At 40.4% G+C, this 12,661-nt stretch overlaps 1 protein-coding gene across 1 annotated transcript in view; it reads right to left on the bottom strand.

Moving 5' to 3' along the window:
• Positions 1-12,661, bottom strand: part of DLGAP5 (DLG associated protein 5) — a 43,843-nt gene that overhangs the window by 11,822 nt on the left and 19,360 nt on the right. Inside the window, exons 8-14 of the mRNA XM_056133898.1 lie at positions 12,296-12,357; positions 9,731-9,993; positions 7,997-8,124; positions 7,337-7,448; positions 5,339-5,424; positions 3,662-3,822; positions 1,678-1,767 (exon numbers count right to left, since the gene is read on the bottom strand). Of these exons, the coding sequence (XP_055989873.1) occupies positions 1,678-1,767; positions 3,662-3,822; positions 5,339-5,424; positions 7,337-7,448; positions 7,997-8,124; positions 9,731-9,993; positions 12,296-12,357 (902 nt within the window). The remainder of the gene's footprint in view (positions 1-1,677; positions 1,768-3,661; positions 3,823-5,338; positions 5,425-7,336; positions 7,449-7,996; positions 8,125-9,730; positions 9,994-12,295; positions 12,358-12,661) is intronic.

Here is a 12,661-nt window from a genome sequence, read left to right as displayed (position 1 = left end):
CCTGAGAACCACTAGGTGTTCTAAAGCTAAAAATGAAGTCCTCTAGGGTTCAACTATGACTGAACTATTCAACCACAGTTCCTTACCTTCCTCAAAAAATAACCATCCTGAATTTTGTGTTGATCATTTTCTTATTCTTCCTTCAGAAGTAACCAGGGCATTATAAGTAATACACGAAACTTTGTAAAATATGAAAAATTATGAAGCTGAATTAAAAGAAATGAGATAAAGTAGAGGAGTGTTGGGTAACATTGGGTTGTCCTTGCTCCTCCCGCAGGGAGCTTAGGTTTATTGAGTTACTCCCACAACAGTGCCCCTGAGGCACACCCAATTCCATCAAGCACTAATAATCCTATATTGTTTTTCTCTTTCCCTTATGTCATTGGCATGACTTATTTAGCAATGTCCTTTTTGTATAGACACAGGAAGACAGTTGATGCTATGCTTTTGTAACATGGGAGTTAATTGACTTCAAATAATATTTACTCCCGGGCATCCATCATATTTACCTGACTTAAACCTCAGTTGCCCTTACTTCCTAACACTCCCAAAAAGGAGGATTCTGACGAAGAGACTGGATGTACCCAGGACAAGCTGTTAGCTACCCTGGCATCAGAAAGGGACAAGCTGAGCACCATAAGTATAAGAGCATGGTCATGGAACAAACTGTCATGACCCAAAAAGAACTGAGGACCCTGTTGGGGTTAGGAAAGACTAACCTGGCCTGAGAACTGTGGTCTGGAATATATAGTGAGATATCCCCAGGAAGAGCCGAACTTTAGTATATCTCTGTGTTCTTACAAAATGACTAGTAATAGCTCTGTAGCACTGTCCTCCCATTGTTCATCAATTTGCTCAAGCGGGCACCAGTAATGTCTCCATTGTGAGACTTGTTGTTACTGTTTTTGGCATATCAAGTACGCCATGGGGAACTTGCCAGGCTCTGCCATGAGGGTGGGTTACTCTCGGTAGCTTACTGGGCTCTCTGGGAGGCATGGAGAAATCGAACCTGAGTCAGCTGCAAGCAAGGCAAACACCCTACCCCTATGCTATCACTCCAGCTTAGTAATATTATAAGAAGTAAATTCACTATGATTGTTTAAATGGATTACTAGCTGAGGAAAGGAGAAAGCAATACATCCTAGATGGAATCCCACCCTTGAGCGGATCTCCTAGTAATCTAGAGTGCCAAACCCGCAGATGAGATGTTGTCCTTGAGTTAATCTAGAACTTCCCCTGAAGGAGGGACTTTACATCTCTTTGTTGTTATACAATGTTCAGCCCCACATGAAGGGGTACCGTACCCTTCATGATTTCTATATAACTATGCTGTAAGAGGAAAAGAGGGGACCAGGAAGATAAGGAATATATGAAGACTAGGAGGACGAGGATGAGGGAACTATGATGACTGGGTTTATGACCAAAATTATGACTATGATTGTGCTGTAAGGGAGAGATCGAACTACACTGGGGAGGAGAGAGAAATAAACTGACTTCCAACCAGCGTGGGGCCCTATTTCTCCATTCCCTGGTCCTCCGTCTGTCCACTGCTGTGGGCCAGCCAGAGGAATGGCTCTTGGCGACTGAACGTTTGAGTCCCTCGCGCACTCACGCTTCTCTTTTGGAAGCTCACAGAAGGGTCTATATCAGAATTAGGTGTAAAACCCACAAACTTACCCGTAAGAGTTTTTTGCTTGTCTTGTTGTTTTGCCATCCATTTTGCTCAAGTTTGGTCAGGTTGTTGAATTTTTGTTTTACATCAACTATCTGTTAATAAGTAAAGCATATGTTTACAGAGTAATGCTAATCATATTGAAATTACAAACTATTTGGACCAGAGAGATAGTACAGCAGGAAGGGCACTCACCTTGTACATGGCCGACCCAGGTTCAACCCGACACCATATTTGATCCCCCAAGCACACCTGAGCAGAGCCAGGATTAAGTCCTAAGCACCAGTGGCTGTGGCACCCAAAATGAAAAAATGAATACAATCTCTCATTCCCTTTTTTTTAACTCCTCCCCCTTCCCCCCTACCTCCCCCAGTAGTAGTTATCTACTCCCTTTCTGAAAAACATCAGTTGCTTTTAGGTTTGGGAAACTATGAAAAAAGCTTCTATAAACATTTTTTATGCATGATTTGGGCTGGAGCGATAGCACAGTGGTGGGGCGTTTGCCTTGCACGCAGCCAACATGGCCGACCCGAGTTCGATTGCTCCGCCCCTCTCGGAGAGCCCGGCAAGCTACTGAGAGTATCTTGCCCGCACGGCAGAGCCTGGCAAGCTACCCGTGATGTATTCGATATGACAAACACAGTAACAACAAGGTCTCCAATGGAGACATTACTGGGCCCGCTCGAGCAAATCGATGAACAACAGGAGGACAGTATACATGATTGGGGGCACACCTGGCTGGGCTCAGGGCTGGGCTCTGCACTCAGTGATCATGGCTGGTGGGCTCAAACCATATAAGGTACAGGGGATCAAGCCCGGACCAGCTGTGTGCAAGGCTTGTGCTATCATTTTAGCCTGTGTATACATGTTTTTATATGGCTAAATTTTCAACTGAGAAAATATCAGGAAGCAGGAGAGATGGAGTGAATGACAAGAGTAAGCTTAATTTTGTAAGAAAGTGCCAAATGGTCTTCCAGTATGCATGTGCCATTGTACGTTTTTACCAACTCCAGTTCTTGTTGCTCCACATACTCAATGGCATTTGGTACTGTATACTCTGAAATTCTGCCATTGTTAAGTGCGTAGTGATACTACATTGTCATTGTGTGTGTGTGGTTCCCTCTATGGCAGACTTGGGACATTCAATTGGAATCCACATGTTGTATCTGACTCATTAGTAAAAAATACTAATTTTTCTGGGAGAGAGAGAATGTGCCTTACTTATGGGCTTCTTGTATAATGCCCGCCACACAGCAGAAAGCAACAACTGCTAGATGGGGCAGGGGCTACAATCTGACAGAAGAGCATCTGCGCGCACACGCGCGCGTGCGCGCGCACACACACACACACACACACACACACAAAATCCTACTAGATAAACTTGGTTTTTTGGGGGGAGGGGTCACACCCGGCAATGTACAGGGATTACTCATGACTCTGCACTCAAGAATTACTCCTGGCAGTGCTCAGGGGACCATATGGATGCTGGGGATCAAACCTGGGATGGTCGCATGCAAGGCAATGCTATAGCTCCAGCCCCTGCTGATGAATTTGAACTGCTAAAGTCTAGATTTATTCATCTCACATATAGAATCTATAGAATCATTATAGAATATTCAACATCATCATCTCAATTTCCAACCTACGTAGAAGTTATTCTGACAATGGGGGTGAGGAAGATAATGAGTTTGGAGAGTGTTTTACAGTTTATATGGGCATAGTCTAATATTTCATTTAATATTACAAGTACTCAAGCAACTACCATATCCATTTTACTGTAATCTCATTAAAAAACAAGCAATAACACTCAAAAGTTAACATACATATGGGCCAGGGAGATAACTCAATAGGTAGAGTGCATGCTTTGCATACAGGAGGCCTATGTTCAATGCCTGGCACCACAGTGGCCCAAGCACAGAGCTGGGTGTTATTCCCGAGCGCTGTCAGGTACAACAAAAGGTAATACACTCAAAATACTTGACCACATACCTGAAAATTAATCATATCCCAAAATCCATCCAGATCTGTACAAGTTGTCTCCTTTTCACCAAGTTTATATTCACAATTGTCCACCAGTCCTTCAAACTGTTTGAACCTTTCTTTCATAAGAAGTCTTGTCTGACCAACTGCTAGATGAATAAGATCTTTAACTAAGGAAATAAAAGGTTATTTTATTTTTTTTTAAATTTAAAGGACAAAGATCTTTTTTTTCAAGCCAACTTCTAGGTAAGACCTTTCCCGGTGCCCTAGTATTTATAGAATCACATTCTTACCCTAAACCAAAAGAAAAAATATCTACTATAAAAATTCCGCACACAAATACTAGGCATCTGCTTAATTCCTGCTAAAAATTAGCAATATTAATTGTCATACTAATTGCTTATACAAGTGACATTTTGCCTCTCCTTGAGTAAATCACCCTCAAACAACTCATTGCATCTGAAGCACAAAAATTATTTTTTCACAACTTTTCCAAAATTGAGAAATTTTCAGAAAATCTCCCACATTAAGGTAATTTTCATTCAGAAACTACTTTGTAAAATTAAATACCAGATCTAGATGTCACAAATAAAGTAAAAACAAACAAACAAAATCTCTGGGGGTATGGTGACACCAGCAGGTCAATCTGTACCTATGAGGCGAGTGGGTCAGCAGCCTGATGACACCATCAGACTTTCAGATATCCCAAAATTGCTGCTGTGCCTTTGACCAGACACCAAAAACTTGGGGCAAAGTTTACCAAGAAAGTAAATAGCCAAAAGTTAGATATGTGGGAGACACACCCACAAACCACCTCGGGCTCAGCTATATAAGTGAAGGCATGGCCTCTCTGGTTCCTGATCAAACTGCTTAATGGCCATGATCCCAGAGACTCAGAAACAAATCTCGGAACCCAAAGGCTTTTGGCAAAAGTGTGATCTGTTCCTGCAACAGGTTACTGGCGCTGGGCCACTGCAGGTGAGAATAGGTTTTGTGCCTTGGTCTGTTCCCCTTGGCGGCCCAGTGACCACCATCCTGCAGAGGCCACTCTGCAATCAGGTTTGGGCCTGCAGTAACGAGACACGCAGGGCCTAACCAGATAGGGGTAGAAGTGGCGCTTTCCTCCCCATCCCAGTGAGACCCTGAGTTGCTGCCTACAAGTGGCCTCTCTGGCTCCTGATCAAGCTGCTTAAAGGTCATGATCCCAGAGAGTCAGAAACAAATCTCGAAATCCAGAGGCTTTGGGCAGAAATGCATCTGGACCGCATATAAGGTGGCCGCCACCTCGAAGCTTATTGGAAAGCCAGGTATGAGCCAGCGGTGATGGGGCAACTGCAGTCTCATGGGAAGGGGGGCAGTGCCGGCTAGTCCTTCACTCCCTACCGAGGTCACAAGTTGCCCCCCCCCATGAGCGGCTCTCCGGCACAGCCATGGCTCCAGAGACAAAAGGACTTAATCCAGAGCCCAGCAGCTTGTGGCAGAGCCAGGAGTAACCCCTGTGCATCGCCGGGTGTGACCATGACCCAAGGCTAAGAGGAAGGAGCCGGGGTGGGGATGAGCTCTCCTGCCTCTCAGCTCTTCCTGAGTGCACATGGCCCAGGCTTCCAGTATAGTATCAAATTTTATAATTCACACAAATTTAACCATATTAAAAACAAACAAAAGATTTAAGAATTATTTCCTCACCATCATCTGGAATATCCAGTTGAAGCTTCTTGTCCCACTCAAGGCAGTATGTAATTAATTTCTCACGTTCTGACTGGAGAATATTTCTAAAAATTATGATAAACATTTTCATTTTACAGACTTTTTCTCTATGTATCAGTACAAACACACATGTTAGGAAGATGTAAAATATAGGTATGATATCCATTTCCAAGAGTCAAGACTTAATCTCATTAGGAACTGTGATATATCGAAATGCACAAATACCAGGTGATACCTTTATCTTATGTACGTACTTTTTTTATTTTGGGGCCACAACTGGCAGTGCTCAGGGCTTACTCATGACTCTGCACTCAGGACTTCCTTCAGGCAGTACTATGTGGTGTGCTGAGGATGGATCTTGGGATAACTGAGTGCAAGGCAAGCACTGCCGTCTATACTATTGCTCTGATCTCAAATGTGCATCTTTCATTTTCAATTTTGGAGGGCTTTTATGGGTCCATACCTTCCGTGCTCAGAGTCTACTACTGACTGCTCAGGGATCACTCAAATGTGCTACCTGAGAGGATCATGTGTTGTGTCACAGACTGCTTTGGGGTTGGCTGTGTACAAGTGCCTTACCTCCTGAACTCTATCTTCGGTCTTCCATCTTCTTATACTCACAACACATGCAGATGAAAAATGCCTAGAACTCACATTTTAATCAAGTATATCTAGTTTGTTCCAGTTTTAATTTTCAGAGGCTAAAAAGAACCAGACATTCCTTTGCACTGTTACAGTCTATGACCAACACAACTGCCAAGATAAGTTGTATATCTGCCATTAGAGTGATCAGGCCTTAGAGATTCTAATGATAAGGCTTTTCTTACAAAGATAGTGGTTCTCAAACAGGATCAGTGTTTTGGACAGGGAGTGGGGGCACACTCAGCGGTGCTCAGTAACCACTCCTGGTGAGGCTTGGGGAAACCCTATGAGGTTCCAGGGATCAAACCCAGGTCAGCCACATGCAAGGATAGCATACTTTCTGCTGTTGTGTCTCTCCGGCTTCTCAAATGTGATTTATTTTGTCAACTAGGGCATTAGCAAATATATAGAACTGTGAGTTTTCACTGCCAAGTCACTGGTATAAAAAGGTTGAAAACCACTGGTATATAAGTACTTTTGATGATCACAAACTAGAGGAATGTCACTGGCAAAAGACACATTCAACAATGTAGAGGGCGGACTTCACAAAGAGGGAACTGTTTAGTCCACAATGTTAAGAGAACCAAGGTTGGCCTAGCCAGTGACTAGGGAGAAGTCTGAGGGTTGGAGCGTAGGCTTTGCAACTGGCAGCACTGAGCTATTACGTCGATTCTGCTAGGTTGAGCATAGCTGGGAGTGGTCTCTGGCTTAGGTTTTTGATTTGGAGTTATACCTGGTGGTGCTCAAGATTTACTCCTGGCTTTGTGCTCAGGGATCACTTCTGGTGGGGCTTGGGAGACCACATGGGATGCTGAGGATTGAATCTGGGTGGGGCAAACACAAGACAAGCACCCTACTAACTGTATAACCTCTCTGGTCCCTAAAGAGAATTTTTTTTTTTTTTTTTTGCTTTTTGGGTCACAACCGGCGTTGCACAGGGGTTACTCCTGGCTCTGCACTCAGAAATCACTCCTGGCAGTGCTCAGGGGACCATATGGGATGCTGGGAATCGAACCTGGGTCGGCTGCATGCAAGGCAAACGCCCTACCCGCTGTGCTATCTCTCCAGCCCCAGAGAATTTTTTTTTTTAAGTCGAAATCACCCAAGACAATTTCTCCCTAACTGAGAGAGGGTTCTATCTATGGTCCTTAGTGCCTCCAGGAGTGATCCTTAAGCACAGAGGCAGAAATAAGCCTTGAGTTTCACCAGGTATGACCCCCAAAACAAAAACAAACAAAAAGGGTTAATTTCAGCCTTAAAAGATGTATAGATGCAAAAAATAAATAAATCTAGATGTTAATATAATTATCTCAAGACTGGGAACAATGGACAAACCTGAAATATGGCACATTGTGTTCTTGCTGAGACATCTGTTCTTCATTTATTTGAAGGGGCGGGACTTCTATTGAGTGACCATGTGAATTTTTAAGAGTTTCACTTTTATGTTCTATAGAATAAAGAATAAATATTACATATGAAATTCAGAAGCACCATACTTAAAATATTTCATTCTCGACTTTTTAAATGTTGAATTTTAGAATTTGATATCTCAATGATTTTATTATATCTTATCTCCTCTGAAGTCTCTAAATATTCTTTACCTCTTTAAATGTACATTTATTCCCTTCTCCTTGTAGTCTAAATTCCTTTCCCATTTTCTCTCTCTCCCCAAGTCTTTCCCCAAGTCTCCCTCCCCCCACTCGCGCTCCCTTTCTCTCTCCCTTCCACTTTTTGGGTCATACCTGGCAATGCTCAGCGGTCACTCCTGGCTCTACACTCAGGAATTACTCCTGGCAGTGCTCAGGGGACCATTTGGGATGCTGGGTTGGCCAGCCATGTACAAAGGAAACGACCTACTGTACTCTCTCCCATCCAGTCTTCCTTTTCTAATCCTGAGGTCATAGCTCTGAGCAAGACAGTAAAAAGAAAAATTCTAAACAAATATCTGCTAAATCATAATCTAGAAAAGTATGCATTTTACTTAAAAGACCATACCTTTATTGCACACTGTGAGAGAATCTAAAAGACACTGTGATTTATTTGAATCTTGATGTACTGTCTCAGTAGAATAAGTTTCACACTCCTGTGTAAAAATTTCTCTTGTTTCTTCTTTAATTTTATCACTTAAAATAAAAAAAATAGCAAAAATGTTTCATGAAATATGAAGCCTGGATATTTAATTGAAATATTTCAAAATTATATAACTTTTTTAAAAATGTGGTATAGAATAATGGTCATGTCTGTTCTGGAGGGGAGGGCAATTTAAATACCTCCAAAGATAGCTCCCTTTTATTAAAGTGAGTCTCAAGGATTTTGAAAATCATTTTTTTTTGTCAATGGAGACTTCCCCAGTGGTGCGTGGGGTGTTGGTGAGGACAGGGATTGAACTCAGGGTCTCGTGCTATCAAGGTATGCAGCCTACCACTGGGGGCTCTTGCAGTGATCCCTGAAGAGTCCTTCATGGAATATAAACACTTAGTAGCATTGAAAGCTGCTAAGCAGCTTCCAATAAATTTGCCATCAATATTTGCATAAAGAATCTTGCTTTTTCTTTTAAAGATTCCAAGTGATTCCTCACACACAGCAATCCCCTCACCCCCAACTTTTACACACACACACACACACACACACACACACACACACACACACACACTTCGTAAGTTAATCTTTTTCTCTAGAATTCTCATTCACTGCTGGTAGGACTCTTGTACAATTCAGCCTCTTTGAAAAATGGTATGGAGACTTCTCAAAAATGTAAGAAGTTACAAACAGAACTTTCATATCACCCTTTGATTTTACTCCAGGGTATCTAACCCAATGACACAAAAGTATTAATTCAAAAGGACATATGCACATTATGTTCATAGCAGCACTTACTATACCTTTGCAATAGTCAAGGTCAGAAAACAGTCCAAATGGCCAGCAACAGAGTGGAAAAAGAAAGTGGTATATATACATAATGGGGTATGACTCAGCTATAAGAAAAGATGAAATTTACTGTTCTGTTGCTCTACGGATGGAACGCAAAGGTATCATGCCAGGAGGAAGAAACTAAGAAAGGGATTAGACAACCCAAGTAGAAACAAGTTCTAAAATACAGGTCAATAGAACTGTAAACTGAGGAAGCTAAGGGGGTTGGAGGAAGGATCTGTGGGACAAAAACAGAGGAATCCTGACACTCTAAGGGTGGGCTTGGTGTAGCAGGACTGCAGGTAGAAAACAATGCCACTATTAGAAACTATGAGACTGAGCTAAAGTATTATAGAAATTTGTCTCTCTAAAAATGTAAATTATATCTTTTTTAAAACGCATGTTATACCATGAAAATAACAGAAAATAGTGTATTGGAAATAACAAAACTACCAAATACATTAGTGTGTATAGGAAATATCAAAATTACCAAATACTTCTAAAAAGTATTTTTTGGAGGAGTTTTGGGGAAGTTCTCAGGATACCATGTAGAGCTGGAGATCAAACCAGGGTACCTCATGCAAGGCCAGTGCCTTAACTCCTATATTATCTCTCTGGTCCTGCAGATTACCTTTAAAGGTCACATTTACATCACTTTTTAATTAATACATTTCACTAACTAAATAGCTTCCAAAAGCTCAGGTTAAATCTAAGAAAGGCAATTTGTCATCTAAATTGCCTTTCTTAGATTTAACCTGAGCTTTTGGAAGTTATTTAGTTGCCTTAGCAAGGGATTCAGTATCAACATTACAGTCTTACACTTCTGTTTCTGTAGGCATCCATGTGTAACTGGGTGTCAAGAAAGCGTCAGCACTTCGGGGAGTCATAGGGTTTACTTGATAGGTCCTCAGACCATTTAGTGGTTGAAATATAAAATCTTTAGGTGCAAAGGATTTCTTCCCTTTCATTTTCGGAGTATTTATCTTTGGCGAGTTTTCCACTTTTGATAGATCTATTCCATTTGTTGCACTGGTTTGTGGATCCGAAGTATTTTCTTCACTCTCAACTTTAGAAGAAATGACCTGGATGCAAGTAAAGAGAATAGAGTGAAAATTCCTCTACTTAAGATAGAGACAACTAATTATTTCCAGGCCTGAAATGTGAAAGTTGAGAAGTCAGTTCCAAGTTTACAGTTTGAAACAAAAAATTAAATGTATATCTGGAATAGTGCTATGATCCATAAAGAGATCCATTATTAAAGGATTCAATACAGTTTTTAGGTTTTCTAACATATGAAAAATGGAGACTGGGGAGACAGTTCAAAGGGTTTTGCATGTGGGATCTTGATTCAACCCCTAGTACTACATGTCTCCAAGCATTGCCGATGTTACACCAAAACAAACAAAATTGCTTTTATAAAATCTGAGGTGTCAAATCAGAGTGATAGGTAGGGTGCTTTCCTTGCATGTGATCAGTCTGGGTTTAATCCCATGTGATTCACAGAGCACCGCCAAGAGTGATCCCTGAGTGTAGGGCCAGAAAGTCCTGAGTACCGAGTGTGGCCCAAAAACAAAAAACAAAACCTAACCAAAAAAAAAAAAAAAAAAAAACCAACCCACCTGAGGTGTAAAAATGTACTCAGCTACAAATATGTCTTTTTATTTAAGCTAAATTTAAGCTAAATTGATCATTTCAGTGGTTTGAGAATCAGCAACCCAATGTTTATTATATGACTACTATTATCAAGGATCTAATCTTTTAAAAATAACCTTGAATAAACTTAAAATACAAGCAAAGGGACTGGTGAAACAATACAGTGGGTAAGGTGCCTGCCTCGCATGAGGCTGACCTGGGCTTGATCCCTGACACTCCATATGGTCCAATGAACATAGAGCCTAGAGTAAGTCCTGAGAACTGCTAGGTGTCACCCCAAAACCAAAAAATGAAAAGCAAAGAAATTGTTTTTGGTGAGATACATTAAGATTAACCATATAAAATATGATTAATATTATTTTCCCTATAAAAGCCAATTTGGTATTTTTACCAAATATGTTACATGTCAAAATTGATACATATTACATTAATTTCAGGTGTAAAACATGTGATTTAATATAAAAATTATAAGCTGATATCAAATACAAGTTTGTCTTTGATAATTGACGATACATTCTCTTAGCAATTTTTAAACATACTATCATATATTTATTAATTATAAGTATTAATCCTATCATAAGTATTATTAATTTATATCCTTTTGGTGTTGGGACCACTTCTGGCAGTGCTCGGGGACTACTCCTGGCTCAGTGCTTACTCTCGGCAGTGCTTGGGGCACTAGGTAGTAATGGGGATTGAACCCAAGGCTCCTGCATTCAAAGCATGTGTCCCCACCCATTGGGCTCTCTTCACTGAATATACAGTAGTAGTAACTATCCTCAATATGCTGTACATTACAATCTCTGGAATTTATTTTATAAATCAAAGTTGGTACCTTTTCACCACCTTAACCCATTTTACCACCATTTAAACATAGGTTTTAGAGGTTTATTCTAGTTTCTGATTTGGGGAGAGGGGCATATGGACTCAAACCAGAGTGTCTTAACCTAGAGGAGAGTGTATGTGTCACACTGTCCCTGAGGCTGGTGTGGCAGTGAAAGTAAAAACTAGTGATCATCCATGAGGAGCAAATCAGTCTCTAAGGAAGAGCTGTGGGGTCCAGTGACTTGTCTATAAAGGTTCACTCTTTATGACTTTCCATAAAGGATCTACGCCTGATTTTTCAATAAGAATCTAGCCAGATCTCTTAAATTTTGGTATGACCTTTCTACCTTTACCCCAAAAAGTTAAGAAATAACTTAACACAGGATAATAAGCCAAGAAACTGAGTCCTCCAAGTACCATTTTTGCTGTCTCATATGTATATTCCATGACAAAAGAAACTGTTTGATTGCTTTGGAAAACTCTAGTAGAGGCTAGGAATATTATTTAATTCTTGAAACTAACATATGTAGGTAGTCAGCATTAGAGATAGGCAAACCATTCATAATTTGCCCAAGGAATTGGAAGCAATGGCAATATTCAGATTAATTGAATGGGAAGTTAGTGCGTATCTCCTAATTCTCTAATCTAGTTCACACCTAAAGATTTGTCAGCTGTGTTTTAATTATTTTTTCCTATCTCCTGTTAACCAAATTATGCTTCCTATACCCATAAAACTGAGAACACAATTCCTGAAAAGAAAAAAACTCCTCAATATTTCTTTGCTTTTCAAGAGATTTTTGGCAAACATGTAGGTCTTGAAGCAAATCTAGATGCTTAATTCAGCTTTATGAGAGCCGCAATGAAATTTTTAAAGTAACCTGAAGTCAGCAGGTATATATGGCCTACCTCTCCAGGCTTTGTTTCTATCTTTTTCATAGATCTTCCTTCATTGGATGATTTTCTTTCTGCTTTTAGAATAAAAAAATGAAATAAGACATCCACTTTGACTGATCACATAGAAAATATTGCATTAGGAATTTGGAAAGGGGAAAAAAGGAATCTCTAGAAATGCATGTCTCAAAAGGATTTTAAGATCACATGCTATAAAATGGTCCGAAGTCATTCTCCCCCCATACATACAAGTCATTATAAAATGGAATAAAAACAAAAGACATATCATGCCAAGGTATGCCATCTGTTTTCAAATCAAAGTAAAGGTGCTATTTTATATTTTACATTATGCCACCATAACAAGCAATTATCAAAAAATTA

This window comes from Sorex fumeus, unplaced genomic scaffold (assembly GCF_029834395.1).
Source record: "Sorex fumeus unplaced genomic scaffold, SorFum_2.1 ptg000098l, whole genome shotgun sequence".
NCBI lineage: Eukaryota > Metazoa > Chordata > Mammalia > Eulipotyphla > Soricidae > Sorex > Sorex fumeus.
The sequence above is the reverse complement of the archived record's forward strand: the minus strand, read 5'-3'. Positions and strand labels throughout refer to the sequence as shown.